The sequence below is a fragment of the Lathyrus oleraceus genome, chromosome 7 (genome assembly GCF_024323335.1).
Source record: "Lathyrus oleraceus cultivar Zhongwan6 chromosome 7, CAAS_Psat_ZW6_1.0, whole genome shotgun sequence".
NCBI lineage: Eukaryota > Viridiplantae > Streptophyta > Magnoliopsida > Fabales > Fabaceae > Lathyrus > Lathyrus oleraceus.
The window spans coordinates 433991369-434011034 of NC_066585.1; the positions used below are offsets into that span (position 1 = coordinate 433991369).

Here is a 19666-nt window from a genome sequence, read left to right on the forward strand (position 1 = left end):
AGAAAATCAGATGGGAGACCTTGAATTCCAGTTTTGGTAGTCATATTAGCAACATTGTCAGATACATCCACATGAAGCATGTACGCAATCTCTTGGGAAGACGAAATCTTCTCCAAGCCACTAAACGGAAATTGATCAAGAATGGTTATACCCACATGATAGGCATACTCCTCAAGTTTAGGCAAAGCTGGAAATCCGGAAAAGTGAAGCACCGATACAAAGGATCGTCGAACAGCACCAACACACTCATCAGACCTTCATCCACCTTGGTAGAAAGAATAGACAGAAGCTTCACATGGCGAGCTTTGAACTCCAAGGGTTCTAATACATAAGATGCCAAACTCCTTAAGTCTTTCAAATATGGTTGTCTGAAACTGTACTTCTTCATATTCCTTCTTTGCTTATCCATGTCTGAAAATTTGCAAATAGACCTCTTAAGTTCTTTGAAAACTTCTTTATTGTTGATGATATGAATGCAAATGAATGTATGGATGCAACAATCGCACTCAAGGATCAAGCAAGTCACACCACACAAAGGTCACGGGATGACTCAAGTCATTGTCAATATCAATCATCCATTTTGGTGGATTATGGCTTACACCTTATCAACACCCAAGTTCCATTGATATTGAGAATGTGCGAGAACGGATCAACCGCGAATCAAGGGTTTGTTGTAAGTCACGAGCATGGAGTCTCAGTTAAGAACCACCCAAAGGGAGTGTACTATGGTTAAACCTGACAATCATGTTCTAAAAAGGCCCCCATAGTCATCATCTCATCTTTCGGATATCATCGGATAAAACGACTACTCGTCTTCCAAAAATATTCTCAAGAGAGACTCTTATGAGTGTAGTATCGTGTAACAATCGTATCAAATCTTACACTTGAACGACCTTCGGACTACGTCCTAGAATAGGCCAAGATGGGCTAGGTATCTAAGGTCCTTAGCTTCTAAGGTTTATATTGGAAAGAGTAATGCCTAACCACGACTACTCGTGTGACATTATTGTTCCCAACAAGACCTCCACCAAGTGAATGGGCTTGCAAGTCAACTTGCTAAGGAATAACCCCACACAAGTCAACAAGACTATGCCATTCTCCTATCATAAGTGTACTCGAGCTCGGGTATAGAACTCATCTCACAGGAACCCACCAAGCATACAAGCAATTAATATATATCAAGCAATTCATACATTACAAACAATATAGTCATCCCAAATTTGCACAAAAATATGTCACCAACAAATATAAACATACAACACACATAAGCAAAAAGTAGGCTAAACACACTAGGAATTTTTTTTGTCCCCAGCAGAGTCGCCACTTTTTTGTAGTGGGTTTTCGTTACCTTTAGGTTTATTGACTAAACGAAAAGTAAACATACAATTCGAGTCGCCACCGCACTTTTATTTGTCCAAAGGAAAGGCTAAAAAGCGAACAAAAGCCAAGTAAGAAGTTTTATCAAATCAAAAACTATTAAAAATGTCAGAGATCTAGGTAAGGGGGATGGTTATGAAATGGGAAGGTTTTACACACCTAAAACATCCTTAGTACTCTAAGGGAACCTCTTTTGACAAACATGTGTTGTAGGTTGGTATTTGTGAAAATGAGTGCAAAAGGATTGAAGGGATGAGAAGAGAATAGATTATATTTACAAATTTTTTTGTTTGAATGGATGAACCCGTTGCCTACGTACCATCACAAAGGAGGATCGAAACCTCGTAGTTCGGGGTAAAAATTACAAAGATTGGTGAATTGATTTGACCAAAAGCCTTAAGGTCTTTTGTTATTAAAGCGAGAAAACTCAACCTAAACCAACAATCCACCATGTGAGGAAGGCTTCAACATACTAGTGAGGGGTTAACCCTATAATAAGTATGGAAGGCTTATAATCCAATCACTAAGGATGAGGTGAGATTTATATCAACCACTATGATAACTTAAACCTATGACTAATGTTTATGAAATGGTTTTAAATAGGTAGCCATTGGAACTACAAAAACAACTTGAAGTGAGTTCTATTTACAAGTTAGGTTTATTTACAAAATGAAGTCAAAGTTGGATTAAGATTTATTCACAATGAGTATTGATGAAAAGAATTTTGAAAAATCAAAGGCATAAGGCCTAGGTTTCTAATTTGAAACAATGTCAAAGTTTGAAATAAAATATTTTTGGCTTGGGTTAGAGTGAGGAGGAGAAGAGAAGGTCTAGTCCTAAAGCATACAAAGATAAGAGAGAAGATAAAACCCTTGGAGTTCCTTTTCTTGTAATCATAGAGATGATTCAAGATGCTCATTTCCTTTGGACTTAGCAAACACACAAGCAATCAATCAAATATTTAGATTCAAGCTCCTAGGATCTCCATTTGGCTTGTCTCTCTTAACTTGGCTACTCATGACAATGGTCCTCATTATTATCTCAAGATGGAATCCCTATCACACAAGAGAAAACATCAAAAAGTTCATAACACAATAAGAGGAATGGACAAAGAATAGGTTTAGATGAGAGGTCCTTTAATGTCAACTTTTCAATTTAGTATTCTAAAGGCATGAGGCCTAGTTGCTCTTCAACAAATTTAGCATTCTAAAGGCATGAGGCCTAATTGCTCTTAAACTCCTTTAAGCATAGGTATGTCCTAATTCTAAGTCCTTTCTCCGTTTTGCATTAGGTTCACACAAAACAAAGAAAAAACAAACACAAGACCACAATATATTTATATACAATATTGAGCTCAAATGAGCAAAAGAAAAATGATATAAACATAAAATATGTGCTCAAGTGAGCAAAATGAAAAGCAATATGAATAAATGAGCAAGAAATAAAGTGCATTAAAGTAAAGGGCAAGAAATTAAATGCTCAAATTAAAGTTAGTAATTAGTGAGGTTATGTTAGTTTGTCATAAGACAATGTAGCGCTATGTTAAGCAATCGTAAGTGGACTAATGTAGTAGTCACACCTATCTGAGGTCGGTCAATAAAACTATAGGCAAATAAACACATGTTAGAGATCATGACTAGTAAGCCAAGCTCCAAAAACTTACCATGCCAAAAGAAAAGAGAAATGCCTTTTATGGACTTTAGGTTTTTTGCTTGACCAAGAAGCAACCTATCTTGGGCACAAAACAACTCACTTGATCTTGGATCAAGTTGAGTTTGGTTTGGATCAAAGAAGGTTAAACCTCTCATTTGTCAAGACTAACCATAAGACATTAACTCATTGGCCAAAATACAAAGAATGTGATGAAGATGAAATGGATGGAAAGAGAAATCAAGTATCAAACTCAATTGATCAAATACGAACCAAGTCATCATCAATCAATGCTAAACAGAAGAGAAATGAAGATTACAAGTCAACAAGTCAAACATATTTTCTTGGTATTTTTTGAATTAAAAAAATGTAAAATAAAATAAACAAAATATGGTCAAACCTCAAATTTAATTCAAATCAACTTCAACAAGTCTAATTAAATTCTCATAGGTCTAACATGGTCAAACAAACTTTGACAAAAAAATTCAATAATTTTTTAAATCAGAAACTATTTAAAAACAATGAAAAATAACACAATATGAATTAAAATCTCAAATAAATCTCAAATCAAATAAGAAATTGATGAGACTATTTTTCATTGACTTATCATCATCCATAGGTGTTATGGAAATATTTTTGGATTTTTCAAATATCAAAAAGTATTTTTAAATGAATTAAAGCTATTAAAAACCTAATAATTCACAAAAAATATTAAATGAAGTCAAAAAAATAATTAAAAATCAAAATATGAAACTAGATTTTTTCAAGAATTTTTTTGGCATTGCTCTCATATTTTTGTGACTTCAAATAAAATATTTATGAATTTTTGAAAACAAAAGGAATTAACTGAAATTAAAAGAAAATAAGAAAAATAGGAAAATCCAGCGCCATCAGATCATCTCATTAATTGACGTGGCAATGATCATGTGGCTCTAAGGCGCGGATACACGAAACACTTGAGTCAAGCACGCTACACCTTGCATTTAAATGAGTCAACATAAAGAAAGGCCAATATTAAAACGTTCAGAATGATCCAAAGGCTGGGAGGCTACCACGTGGGGATGGTGGTGGAAACCACCATCTTCTCCGGCGATCCAACAAGATCCGGCCACCATGCGTAGGAAATTAAATGACAATGAAAATGAAAAATAAAGGCATCAAAATGAAGCTTAGGTGATGTACATCACCCCTGTAACCATGGATCATCCTCATAGTTTCTATTTAGAGAGAAACATGAGCTTGAAGATCATGGTGGATGAACTGAAGTGGTACGATTTGCAAAATTAAGACCACCACTGGCCTGCCTCATGCATGAGGACTTCAGAAAACAGCATAAACCAAAGGAATTCACATTAAATTGCAAGATCTAGGTCAAGAAAGTTTGGTGTTCTACCTCTGAAATGAAGCTTCAAACAACACAAATTCCCCAAGCTCTTGATCTACTTTTTCCCTGGAAGTGTGATGGTGATGCTAGGTTAAGGAATTGAGCTTTGAAGATCAACTAATGATGTTGAAATTCAAGCTTGAAAGAGAAATAGAAAACTAAAAATTCCTTTAGTGAGGTTTTGGATTTCAATTCAGCAACAATTCAGATCTCCACTTGGTTGCCATTTGAATGAGAATGCACACTTATTTATAGCTGAAATGTGATGAGAAGCATGGTTCCCTCGTGTGCATGGAATTTGAAATCTCCATGCATGGCCCTGTACATGCGCATGTAAGGCCCAATGATGGGTGCAAATCCTTGTTGATACCATCTGAAAGTGAACTGGACGTGCAATTGGAGTGGCATTAGATTGCACATGAAGTTATAACATGAAATGGAAAAATGGACCTAAATAGAAAGCTCTTCGAAACTCCCACATGGAAAGGCCAAAAAATTAATGTGAGTAATGGTTGGAAAGCCCTTGAAATAAGGAACAAAATTAATGTTGGGCAAAAATTCATTTTGAGTTTGGAACTTAATGAAAAATGGCTGTGAAAGTTTGGGTACAAAACATGTCTAAGTTACCTTTGAAAATTTTCACCAAAAGCATGCATCTTCAAGCCCATCTGTTTCAATAATGAAAGCCTAAAATGGAAAAACCTCTAACATCAAAGTTGTATATATTTTCAAGGAGATCAATTTAGACTTAAATTTTGCATCATTTGGATTTTTCATGAGAAGGTTATGGGCACTTTAAGTTGGGCATTTTTCAAATTCAATGACAGGTCCCAAGTGACCTATAATGTTTTGTATTATCACATTTATTTATTTTAGGATTATAAAATTTTGTCCAACATAACATTCTAAGTAGACATCGTAATATTTCCAATGCATTTAGTATCACCTCAAAATCATAAAATATAAGGAAGTTAGGTCCTTGGGAAGTTGACCCAAAATTAGGGTTTCGGTCAAAATGACCTATAATGTTTTGAAATAAATGATGACCTTCCAAGTTTCAAATGGATTTTTAATGAACATGAAAGTTGTTCATATGTTTCTTAAAAACAGTTTTTCTCTTAGGGTCATATTCATTTAACAAACACATTAAAAGTTGTATCTCAGTGATCTTCAGTTTAGTGAGATGACTTGACTGGTCAACTTTTCAAGGCCAAACTTCCAATCTTGATGAATGAATGATTGAGGGGCCTCACATAGGATAAAATATGCATAAAGTAATGAATGAAAGAACTTCCCTTGATTGAATTTGATCATAGGTTGAGGTTGCTTCATGAGCAAGGCACAGTCAAAGCATAGTCGAATTAGGGTTTCCTTGGGAAATAATCCTCAAGTACTTTGGGTTATCTTGATCAAATTTGCAAATTGAGATACTTGGGAGACATATATGATGATTAGGATCTTTGTGTACCATTACCATGCTTGTTCTTATCTTCATCTAGCCACTTCATTGAGCTTAGGGGCCTCCTAGGAGCATGGGAGCACATGATCACTTGAGCTTCAAAACAAAAAGAGTTAGTGACATATTTTTGTGCTTTTGGTTAGTAATCAAAGTAAGAAAATAAATAATATACAATACAAGCATGCTTGGTGGTCTCAAACTACTCACACAAATCCCAACCCTAGGGTTAAGGAGCCAAACATGCTATGGTCCTTGACGCAATGCACTTGTGCAATGATATGATGCCATGAGGGATCTTAGGGTCAAAATTAGGGTCTTACACATGGTATTTGATGGAGTTGTTAACTAATATGGTAATGGCATTGGGGCAGTGATTATTACTCCTCAAGGCACTCATTTTCCATTTACAACTAGATTGACTTTCAAATGTATGAATAATATGGCTGAGTATGAAGCTTGCATTATAGGGCTTGAAGAGGCCATTGATCTCATAATCAATTATACTGACGTTTATGGAGATTCGACTTTGGTTGTGAATCAGATCAAATGTGAATGAGAGACGAATCAACCCGGTTTGATACCGTATAGAGATTACACGAGGAGGATTTCAACTTTCTTTATAAAGGTTGAATTTCATCATATCCCTCGAGATGAAAACTGGATGACAGATGCTCTTGCAACGTTGGCTTCTATGATTGTAGTGAAATTCTGGAATGAAGTTCCCAACTTGACTGTAATGCGTCTTGATAGGCCAACTCATGTGTTTGATGTTGAAGAAGCTAAATATGAAAAGCCATGGTATTTTGATATCAAGTGTTTTCTCCAAAGTCAGATTTACCTGCCTAGGGAATCTCTGAAAGATAAGAAGACTTTGAGAAGATTAGCTGGCAACTTCTACCTGAATGGTGATGTGTTGTACAAAAGAAACTTTGATATGGTTCTGCTCAGATGCGTGGATGGACACGAAGCAGACTTATTGATGACTGAAGTCCATGAAGTTTCCTTTTGTACTCATTCCAATGGGCATGTTATGGCTAAGAAGATGTTGAGAGCAGGTTACTATTGGATGACAAAGGAATCTGACTGTTGCAAGTTTGTGAAGAAATGCCATACGTGTCAAATATATGCAGATAAGATTCATGTTCCACCGACACTTGTGAACGTCATTTCCTCTCCATGGCCCTTCTCCACGTGGGAAATTGATATGATTGGAATGATTGAGCCTAAAGCTTTAAACGGACATCGTTTCATTTTGGTGGCTATTGATTACTTCACAAAATGGATTGAAGAGGCATCATATGCGAATATGACCAAGCAAGTTGTTGTGAGGTTTATCAAGAATCAGATTATATGCCGGCATGGTGTGCCAAGGGTCACACCCTGAGTTTGACCCTGAATCCCTAATTCAATACATTCATCATAGCTATTGCATCTCTACATAACATAACATGCATTCCATACCGCATAGTGCCTAAAATATCAGTGGAAATATTTTTTTGGAATTGCAGGCGAACCGGTTGAATTAATCGCCAGATGTGCGTTAAATCAGTAGACGAAAATTTTTAAAATCAAGCTTTTAGACATCAGTTTTATTAATCTATGTTTCACGTAGTTTAATCTTGTATGCTTGAATTATTTTTCGACTAATGTTTTGGCCACCTTTTGACCCGCCTGAGCCTTTTAACCGGTCAAAATTTATTTCAAAATTAAAAGAAACGCTGTATTTTTCCAATAAGTTTATTTTGCACTGGTCATATTGGTGCAATCATTTTAATTTTTCGAGCATTTTTTCGTACCCAAGTTTTATCTGTTTTCATCCTTTTATTTTATTTTTTGGTCAATATAACCGGTGTATTTATTTATATGTGTCAATTAATTTTACTTTGGAGGATAATAATGCTTTTTTGTTATTCTATTAATTTTTGTTCCTAAGTATTAAAAAAAAATTAATAAGAAAGGATTCCTTTTGCCGTTGGTATATTTGACAACTCATTTCAAGAGAGAGAATGTCACCTTAGAGGGAGACACTTGCTCAGTACCAAGGACGTTTTATTTGGACCTTACTGCGGTCCATTTTCTATCTTTCGCTAGCTATTATAAAAGGACACAGGTGTGGGTTTTAGTTAGAAAAAAGGACCACCCTTTGACAATGAAGAAAATGACCACCCTCTGAAAATAAGAAATAGGAGGATAGCAAAATGATTCATTTCCTTTTCTTCTGGGTGCCGAACCATATTTTTTTCTCTCTTCTTTCTTCTTCAAAAAAAAATTATCCCACTCTTCATCCTTAATAAAACCTTTACTCACAACCGTGAACCACCTACATATCCGACAACGAACCACCGAGCTCTAATCTCCACCTATTTTCCTTTTCTTCCGGTGAAAGAACTTGCTCCGACCATCATTGTAGGTATCGTGGTGGTCTAGAGGTTATCTATTTACCATATCGGTAGTGGATGTATGGGTGACTCCAGTACGGGATTCAAAGGTGAAACGTATTATACCAAAACGACTTCCAAGTAACAAGGTAGAGTTCAGATCCGTCGCCTTTCGTCTTTCTCCGGCGATACCATTGTGGCGATATCAATATCGATTCATTTGTGACATCACAACACGACATTGGTAACTATCGTACCTCAGAAAATGAGAACACGACCTAGCGAAGCACAACTGCACGCTTGCAATGATGGACTGAACAGAGTCGCCACCGAAATTTATTTATTCCTAAAAGGAAAAGGGAAATATCGATAAAACCCAAGAATGGACGACAATGATTATGGTCGTCACAACCAAATCAGGGTTTGGGAGTCGATTACGCAAGGGGAAGGTATTAGCACCCCTCACGTCTATTGTACTCAGCGGGAACCGTTAGGTTAGTTATGCGTGTTAGTGTTAGTTTCAAATGTTAGGCTTTTCAAGTTATTAGGTGGGAAAGAAAGAATAGAAGATAGGAGAATATTTTTGGGTTTTCAACAAAGGACTAAACCTAAGTTTTTTATTAGTGGGCCTGACAAGATTTAGAAATCCATCTCCTATGTATCTTAATAGAGAACTCAAGGTTTACGTAGTTCTGGATAGAAAAATGTTTCTTTGTTGGTCGATTTTAGCGAAAGCTAGTTTGTGTCAATCGACAAAAACATTGTTGGACTACCCAAAACAAGTGGAGAAGGGGACGTTCGCATCACGGACGAATGGATTTACAAATCAATATTCGCGGGCAACGTCGCAAGCTTACTCACACGTTCAAGTGGATGAAACATTGCTTTGCATTGTTTTGAAACAAAGTACCTTTCGTTTGAGAAAGGGTTTGAAGAGTCACTCGCATGGCGGCGAGAAAAGGTTTGATTGGTTTGATGTGTTTTGAGTAATGGCGAGAACTTGGATGGGCGAGATATCCATCTCGAATCCTAGTCTCAGGAGTGTGTGGTATCCACCACGATCCATTTCCATCTTATTTGCAAAAGTATTTAATAAGAATTAAGTGTTTTTGAATTTGATTGAGAAAGGGTTTGGAGAACCCGCATTGACAATTTTGGATGATGGCGAGAGCTAAGATAGGCGAGATATCCATCTCGAATCCTAGTCTCAGGAGTGCGTGGTATCCACCACGTTCCATTTCCATTTTTAATGGAAATTGTTAAATAGGAATTAAGTATTTTCGATTTTTTATTGTGAAAATGGCTTGATGTTGAATCAAGCATTTGTTGAGCGATTGAGAAAGATTTGAGTGACATGGATCGAAAGAAATGGAATAGATAGAAATGGATTGGTATGTTTATTGAGAAAATACTCGACGTTGGATCGAGTCATTATTTTTGATCTTTTTGAAAAGAAATTGATTTTATTCTTGTGTTAGTAACTAGCTAAACAATCAAGCAATAAAGAAATAAAAACAAAAAAACACATCATGAGAATGGGGGTATATTTTGTCGAATGGGGATTCAAAGTAAGGAAATAATTAAATCGGGCCCAAACAAACAAGCCATGCAATGTATGAGTGTAGGTGTAAGAGAAACGTCTCATTGTAAGAAAGCCCAAGAGTAAGCTATGTGAGGTTGACGGCGATGCTTAAAAGCAATCGGCTTACAAGGTTGTGGAGATGAGGAATTACAACTAAGTATTGTGCTCAAAACCAGTTTATGCATCATGTCAACATTGAATGATCATGTGCGACCAATAGAAACGCGATGAAATTCTATTATCACCTCGATAAAATAATCGTGGATAAACAAACATGAGAGTAGTTGAATCCATAAATTAAAATTGATGCTTTGTCAATTAAAATAAATAAAAAGGGTAAACATAAAAAAATAATGAGTATAGGAGAAATTAGATTAAAACATAAATATGAGAGGATTAAAAAGAATAACATCAAAAATTAAAATGCTAAGAAAAACCAAAAAAAAAAATGCCACACACGGGTATCGAACCTAGGACTAAGAGGGAGATGACTATCTCCATTTCCATCCGGTCATGAGTTGTCAACGGTTGGGTCAACAGCGACCCAAACCGGATCGGGATGTCTCGGAAGTGAATGAACAGGTACGTGACCCCCTCTCTGCTTTCTCCTTTGGAATCAACGCCTTTTACAACTTTGCTTGGGCTCTCAAGAATCACTCTGATTGATTTCATTGTGTGTGCACTTAGGGTTCGTCTTCTTCCTTTTTTGAATAGTGGTGGCTCCGTCTCTATGATGAAAATGTTCTTCCTTTTATATTCATCCCGCTGGGGTTTCTTTGAATTGGCCCACTAGAGCTAAGGGATATCGGTCTTGGAAATGCCTCATGTGCCACCCGTTGTCTACCCTGTTTTGATGTCTTGTTCTAAAAAAGGTAACCTGTACCTTGTGCTCTTTCTTGTGAAAATGTTTTGTTCTTTTTTTTTTGTTTCTTCAGAGTGGTGGAACACGTCCGTACGGAAGACGTTCAAAGATTTTTGTCCTCATCCCAGCTTGTGGTCCCTCCTCTCAACTCCTTCATTTACTCTTTTACCTTCGGTAACAAACAAAACAGCTATAACTCATTTAGACGAAAATAGAGTATGTGTGTTTTTTTTGGAATTATACTGATTTTTGCGTTGTTGTTAATTTGGGGTAAACCGTTCCTTTTTCGCAGGGGAGAACAAGGCGCCGTGCTGAATTTAGGATGATGCTTGCAAGCGATATGGTTTGTTTATGGATTAAATTGGTGTCGGCGCGATATCACATAACTGTTTTGACACGATTCTGGTGGGCTATTGCAGGACAATGGAGCCTAAGCTGGAACAAACTTTCATTTTCCAATAACCAAGATTGGCCATCACAAGGGTGTCAACTAAATGGGGTGAAGTTTTGGTTCCAAGAATCAGCTGAAGACCCCGTGGAGGATCATGATCTTTCTCAGAGCAATGACCTGTGAGGACAAGGGCTTCTAGTTCAAAAGCTGCTTGCAGTGTTCTTGTGTCACTGAGGTTCTCAATCATAATGTTATCCAAGTCATGAACAGTGAGAACGGGCTCAACAAGCCAGGGTTCTGGAACATCAAGATTCATGGTGAGAGTCTTAGATAATGGCATGTTGGCAAAAAATGCTTTTGGGCCATTTATCGAAGAATCAGTGTTTCTAAAATCATCCATTGACGGTACTACATATCTGTAATAGTTCTTTAGAGGAAGATCAACAAGGGAACTCATTGGATTCAGCATAATCCTCATGTTGGGCTGAATGTATTTCCACAAAACTCGAAGAATTCCCGACAACTTCTGGCTGGTTGGACATAAAGGATCCAGAACAGCATCAATATGAATGCTAGAATTTTCATTGTTCAAAATAATGGCACTGTGTTGAGCACTCAAAACCTCAAAACGAGCACTTTCAGAACTCCGCTCTATCATAGACATTGAAGATGATACATACATGACAATATCACTAATGAATTTTCTTGTCAGCATGTCAGGGTCAACATCTTCCCATTTCACCTCTTCAATAATTTCCACAATATGCTTCGTCCTCTTTTTAAGCTCTATTGATTCAAGAAGATGCAGATTAGCACTAAAAATGTTCCCTCGTCAATAGGACAAGTAACCCTTCCATTAGTAAAGATAGCATTGACACCAGATTCAGACCCAAGGGTTGTACACAAAAACTTCTCTACCTTACTCAAATGGCTTCTCACTTCATCACTAGAAAATTATGAGAGGGAATATCTAAAGCTCTCAGATGGGAACCCGTTAGACTCGGCAAGCTTGCAGATCTCATCAATAAATGCTTGGGTCCCATCAACATCCACAGGAAATGTAAGGATGTATTTATGCTGATAAACTGAGGACAGCTGATCCAAAAAGTTTAATGCATTCTTTTTATGGCTATATGAGGATGTAGTAATTTCAAAAACCTTCACAAAAATGAGGCTAAATAAATTTGTAGTATGATTGCCACTAAACAGAATACCTACACGAGCATCTTTGGACCCTTCTATCAGATAATTGAAGCCTTGGCGAAGTAACTTAATCCCAATCGCTAAAGTGATGTCAACGGAAAAAAGATGTGTCACGGGCTTCAAATCATCAATTATTCTAGGAGAATGCAAATAGTTAATCCCGTTTAGTATAGATGCCTCTCCAAAAGTAAACATCGCAAGAGATATGAACCTTGGTTTGTTATCACAAATAATCTGAGGATTATAGTGTTGAATACCGGCTTCTGATAGGAGCTTGTCCAAAACATCAGTGTGAGATTTTATTTGTCCAAAATATACTTGTTCCTGTAATCTCTGAGTCTCATCATTCAAGGCATTTAGTAGAGCTTCCTCGGCGGGATCAATAAAAAGTCCATTCATCAACAGAGAACATTGAATCTTAGATAAACCAAGCTTAAATACAGTCTTGGAGCTTTCTTGTGACAATTCCTTCAACTCTGGCCCCTTCTTCAGCTTTAGTAATATCTCTTGAGGAGGGGATTTTACCTTTGGTAATATTGTTTCCACAAACGCTGATTCAACCCTGTGCAATTCAAGGTGAGCATCGTCTGCATCATCATCTGATTCAATGTGTAATTTGTTAACATTGCTCAAAAATTTGAAAGCCATTTCAATACCATAGTTCCCCTTGATATAGCTGAAGAGACGTATAATCATATCAGACATGTCGTCCTTAAACTTATCTCTATCCTCTTTGGTAGAATGATTCTCTAAATATGTGATGTACTTTGAAGAAAACAGTAGAGCACCAAATCTCACAGGAAAACTATTCTTATACAATGATATGATCATGTCAATGGACTCAAGACCAAAAGTGGTTGCTGGATCAAGAACAAAAACAGCATGAAAGAGTTTTTTACGGATTTGACGTAGCTGCCCAGGGAAGACTGGCACCAAGATCTCATTTAGATTGTTCCTCCACCATTTGTACTTTCCATCTTCTTCCAAGTTGTTCAAATAATGAACATGAGTAGAACGAAAATCAACACGAAACATATCCGACTCACCCGCATATACTTCCCACATGCACACGGTAGTCATTTCTTATAAGGTTGCGAGTGGAGATCCTGCTTTGGAGAAGTAAGCTGAGAGATCTACATGCTGGTCATCATACATGCTGATAAAAGGAAGTTCTAAAGGTTCCTGAGCCGACAGTCTATTCCCCGGATCTTTCTGTAGATATGCAGAGATAAATGAGCAAAATTCTGGAGAAAATTATTCAGATGGAACACTTGGAGGAGGCTTGTCGACAATAGTTTCAATAAGCTCAATTATACTTTCCCGTATTTGACTTTGATTTGGTGGCCTTTTTTGAAAACCGACCCATAGCACACTCGTGCAATATTAGTCCCAAACTCCATATATCACTTTTGTAGTTGTAGCCACCCTGGCCTCCATTGATTCTCTCTGAAGACATATAGTTGTACGTGCCAATGAAAGTATTTGCTTGACCAGATGCACTTTCCATAATTTCACTAACACCAAAATCAGTAATCTTCTTAATTATTGCAGCTGGATTTGAGTTTAATCCTTTAACTAATACCACAATCAGTTGCTTCAACATGGATAGCTTTTTATCTTTCTCTAAATCCACGAGGACAATATCGGCTCTATAACCCTCTCCGCCCAACGCATGACGCTCGTCTAAGGTAGGAATACTATAAAAAAGTTCTTTGAGTTTTAGCTTCCAAACCTTCATGTAAGATACTTTAGGATCATGCATGTAAATGAATGAATGAAGTAGTTGAAATATGAATGAGTGTGTATAATTTTTTGAATATGAACGGAAAATTTTTCGATGCGAATGAAGAAATATGAAAATGCAAATTTTGAATGTGAAAAACGAAAAAATATGAAATAGCAAATATGAATATGGAAGATGGAATATGTAAGGAATTTTCGAATCTTGAATAAAGGGAAAAATGAATGTGAATGGAGAAATATGGATGAAATTTTCGAATCTTGAATAAATGGAAAAATGAATATGAATGGAGAAATATGGATGGAATTTTCGAATCTTGAATAAATGGAAAAATGAATATGAATGGAGAAATATGGATGGAATTTTCGAATCTTGAATAAATGAAAAATGAATATGAATGATTGAATGACTGTAATGTTTGTATTTGGCATAGGAATTCATTAGAAGTGATCTATGATCAGGAACAGGACAAAGGAATGTGAATGACCACATAATTGACAAACTTGAACAAAGGGGTGAATGGTGTCTTATGAGGGAGATAAAACATGGATTGAATTTTAGACATGAGAATAAAAGTCATGAGATTTCACCTGATTCTTATCGAAGGATAATGTGCTCCAAGTCCTGCTTGACTAAGGGAGCTAATTACCTTTCACCAAAAAAAATGGCAAGGCCCAAAGATTTATCGAATAGCAGATCATGACAAGTCTAAACAAAACAAGTCGGTGGATAGATTTATGACCAGACGAAATGGTCACGAGGGGAAAAGCAAATGAATGATTGATGGGAAAAACTTTCAGGACCAAAATCAGGGTATGATAGTTGCCCCTATTTAAGCATCCTCAACCAGAGAAAACTGAAGTGGCACCTCTTCATTGGACCGCAGTGGGGGATGATTAAATACCATGCAGACCGAGATTTTGATCCTAAAAAATGCAAATGTTATGATATGATATGCATGGGTGAAGGACTTTTTACTTCCACATTTATCTGTTAGGGCCACGGTGAATCCTTAACATGAGATGTCATACCAAAAAAACCAATCTGTGGGGAATACTGATGGCCCACAGGGAAACAGACAAATAGGGTAAAACCAACTCGTTGGGGATAACAATCTTGCTGGAGAGTCAGACATACACCGAGGAGTACTCAAAGTAAAAGTCGACAAATGACCCTTAGAATACAAGAGATTCCATCAGCAAGTTCACACATGACTTAGAAACAATGGAATACCAAGGAAAGTTTAATAACATGTTCATACATGACTTGACAATGCTGGGGAATATCAAAAAAATTCTGTCAGTAGGTTCATACATGACTTGGAAACATTAGAAAATCCAAAAGAGAGTATATTAATAGGTTCATACATGACCTGATGACAACTTGAACATTCTTGAAAAAATCGGAGATTTCTCACAAGAAAATCACCCGATCAAGAATTCTGGAAATTAAGGTCAATGAAAGAGTCAAAATGAAAACTTTCTAGGAAGTGTTAGGGCCAAAAGGACTGAAAACTCTCTGTAGGTTCCAACAACAATTGGACTTATACCATAAATATAGGTGACAACCAACTTCAAACGGATTAGTGCCAGTCACACCTGGACTTCAAGGGCGTTGATGACGACCAGACTTAAAGATACCATTTACATATGGATTTGACAGATACTGGTGACAACCAGACTTTGAAATGATACCATTTACCACTAGATTTGATAGATGCTGGTGTCAACCAGACTTTAAAAGGATACCAGTTACAACTGGATTTGACAGATGCTGGTGATAACCAGACTTTAAAAGGATACCAATTGCAATTGGATTTGACAGATGATGGTGACAACTAGATTTTAAAAGGATACTAGTTACACTGGATTTGACAGATGCTGGTGACAACCAGACTTTAAAAGGATACCAGTTACAACTGGATTTGACAGATGCTGGTGATAACCAGACTTTAAAATGATACTAATTACAACTGGATTTCAAAATTTATGCGCCAGTTACAACTGGACTTAAACAGATAATGCCAATAACAATTGGACTTATAAACAAATGTTGGTTACAACCAGAGTTTAAAAAGATACCAGTTACAACTGGACTTCAAAATCAGAGCACCAGGAACAACTGGACTTGACAGGTAATGCCAATAACAATTGGACTTATAAACAAATACTGGTTACAACCAGACTTCACAAAGATACCAGTTACAACTGGACTTCAAAATTAGAGCGCCAGGTACAACTGGACTTGACAGGTAATGCCAATAACAATTGGACTTATAAACAAATCTTGGTTACAACCAGACTTTACAAAGATACTAGTTACAACTGGACTTCAAAATTAGAGCGCCAAGTACAACTGGACTTAAACAGATAATGCCAATAACAATTGGACTTATAAACAAATGTTGGTTACAACTAGACTTCACAAAGATACCAGTTACAACTAGACTTCAAAATTAGAGCGCCAGGTACAACTGGACTTGATAGGTCATGCCAATAACAATTAGATATATAAACAAATTCTAGTTACAACCAGACTTTAAAAAGATACCCGTTACAACTGGATTGATCAAAGATGCTGGTGACAACCAGACTTAACAAACGACGCCAGTAACAACTGGTCTTAGAGGTCAAGGGATAAAAATCAACAATGAGACATACGATTATACAAATGAGCACAAAGCAGACTTCGGGCTATGCATGATTTTGATTTTTCTTATATGCATGATATATGGATGATCATGATATGCAAATGCTGACAATATGTAGACTGGAAATTTAGAGAAGGCTTTAATTGAGATACTAAATCCTCAACATCAACAACTCAACCAAAGGAGTGATGATAGATGTATCAAAGGAGGATCTATCAAGCTGAACAATTACAACTGGCCCAGTAGTCCTTTCAGAGAATGACAAATTTGTGCTCTCTAGAGATATATGTAGATTATTCTAGGAAGGGTCTTGCGACTTGAAACTTGCGGGGAAAGACGAAAGTTTTCCTCTTAATATTTCCACATGTTAAAGCAAAATTGTGTTTCTCAATATGTTGAAAAATTCTTTTTAAGTTCAAAACTTCATTACTAACAAATAAAAGGCATTCCGCATAACAAAGAAAATCAGAGAAAAACAGCAAATGATAGAATTTGATAGGCAAACTTGTATTTATTCAAGAATGGTAGCACACAAATGGTGTAGCTCCATGGAATGTTACAAACTTGAAAATGGCAATAGGGAAAGGCTTACATTGAATCGCAATGACTACTACTATCCCTAATAAAAATGACTCCACAAAACCTTGTTTCTGAAGAGAGCAGTTGGATTGATCTTCCACCTTTAGCTCTTATGTGTTGATCAATGACAATTGATGTAGTTTATGCCTTTTGTCCCTAATTTTTTCCTGGATCGCCCTTTCGGGTTTTCAATCCACCGGGATGCTCTTTTTTTTTTTTTTGCCTAAGTCGCCCTTTCAGGTTTTCAACTTAGCGAGCTACCATTTTTTAGTTATCCCTAACTTTTACCTGGACCGCCCTTTCGGGTTTTCAGTCCACCGGGTTTTTGTTAAGCATGGTATCTTTTTACTGCATCAGAGTTCACGGGGTGAATGAGCTCTTCTCCATCAATAGTTGTAAGAAATAGAGCACCTACAAAGTATGCTCTTTTTACAATGTATGGGCCTTCATAGTTGGGAGTCCACTTCCCACATGAATCTTTGTGTACTGGCAAGATCTTCTTGAGCACGAGATCCCCTTCCTTGAACTCTCGAGGCGAACCTTCTTGTCAAACGCTTTCTTGATTCATTGCTGGTACAATTGTCTATGGCACAAAGCGGTCATACGCTTCTCATCAATGATGTTAAGTTGATCATAATTGTTCTGGATCCATTCAGCTTGATCTAGCTTGGCCTCCATCAATATTCTCATTGATGGTATCTCTACTTCGACTAGGAGAACTGCTTCCATCCCATACACCAAGGAGAATGGGGTTGCCCCTGTTGCAGTGCAGACTGAGGTCCGGTATCCATGCAAAGCAATGGGTAGCATCTCGTGCCAATCCTTATAAGTTTTCACCATCTTTTGTAGGATCTTCTTGATATTTTTATTGGCAGCTTCAACAACACCATTCATCTTTGGACGATATGGAGAAGAATTATGGTGGTCAATCTTGAAACTCTCACATAATTCTGTCATTATCTTATTGTTCCAGTTCGAACCGTTGTCGGTAATGATCTTGATTGGGATTCCATAGCGGCAGATAATCTCCTTCTTGATAAAGCGAGCAACCATATGCCTCGTCACGTTGGTGTAGGAAGCAACCTCCACCCATTTAGTAAAGTAATCAATGGCAACTAGGATGAAGCGATGACCATTGGAAGCCTTAGGCTCTATAGCACCAATCATGTTGATGCCCCACATTGAGAATGGCCAAGGCGATGTCAAAACATTTAGCAGTGTTGGCGGTACATGCACTTTGTCAGCATAAATTTGACATTTATGACATTTTCTCGCATAGCTGAAGCAATCGGACTCCATGGTTAACCAATAATAACCAGCTCTCAAAATCTTCTTGGCCATGACATGTCCATTGGCATGGATCCCAAAGGATCCCTCATGAATCTCCTTGATCAACAGGTCTGCTTCGTGTCTATCCACGCATCTGAGCAGAACCATGTCATGGTTTCTCTTGTAAAGCACATCATTGCTCAAAAAGAATTTGGATGATAACCTCCTCAGCGTTTTCTTATCCAACAATGTAGCATCTTCTGAATACTCTGGACTTAGAATATATCGCTTGATATCATGAAACCAAGGTTTACCATCAGTTTCTTCTTCAATCAATTGACAGTAAGCAGGCTTATCTCTTCGCTCGATTCGAATAAGTGGGGCTTCATTACGGAACATGACTTGGTACATTGATGCTAATGTTGCCAAAGCGTCGGCCACTTGATTTTCTACTCTTCGTATGTGATGGAAAGTGATATCGTCAAAGTATTTTATCATCTTTACAACATGAGCATGATACGGGATCAACTTCGCATCACAAGTTTCCCATTCTTCTTTGACCTGATAGATCACCAAGGCTTAATCTCCATATACCTCAAGGATCTTGATTCGGAGATCAATTGCAACTTCAAGACCAAGGATACAAGCTTCATACTCTGCGAAATTATTCGTACAATCAAAGCACAACCTTGCTGAGAAAGGGGTAAAGCCACCATTTGGATTCATCAAAACAGCTCCCACACCATGACCACTATAATTGGAGGAACCATCGAATGCGAGCTTCCATCGAGATCCTGGTCCTTCATCCTGGCCTGGGATTTCACAGTCCTTTATCACCATGATATCCTCATCGAGGAAATCAAACTTCAACGGCTGATAGTCTTCAACTGGTTGATGAGCAAGATACTCTGCTAAAACACTTCCCTTGATTGCTTTCTGGGTTACGTACTAGATGTCGTACTCTGACAAGAGCATCTGCCAACGGGTAAGTCTTCCAGTAAAAGCAGGTTTTTAAAAAAGATGTACTTTATCGGGTCCATCTTCGAGATCAACAAAGTAGTATGGCAAATCATGTATTGCCTCAAATGACGAGTGGCCCATGCTAGCGTGCAACAAGTTTTCTCCAAAAGAGAATATAGAC

At 37.3% G+C, this 19666-nt stretch overlaps 1 protein-coding gene and 1 pseudogene across 1 annotated transcript; both read right to left on the reverse strand.

Moving 5' to 3' along the window:
* Nucleotides 1–11102: 11102 nt before the first annotated feature.
* LOC127104208 (UDP-glucose:glycoprotein glucosyltransferase-like) lies at nucleotides 11103–13366 on the reverse strand (annotated as a pseudogene).
* A 226-nt stretch (nucleotides 13367–13592) lies between these two features.
* On the reverse strand, nucleotides 13593–14048 carry LOC127104209 (uncharacterized). Its single transcript, XM_051041408.1, has one exon. It carries the CDS (start codon nucleotides 14046–14048, stop codon nucleotides 13593–13595), a length of 456 nt encoding a protein of 151 aa, XP_050897365.1.
* Nucleotides 14049–19666: the final 5618 nt, after the last annotated feature.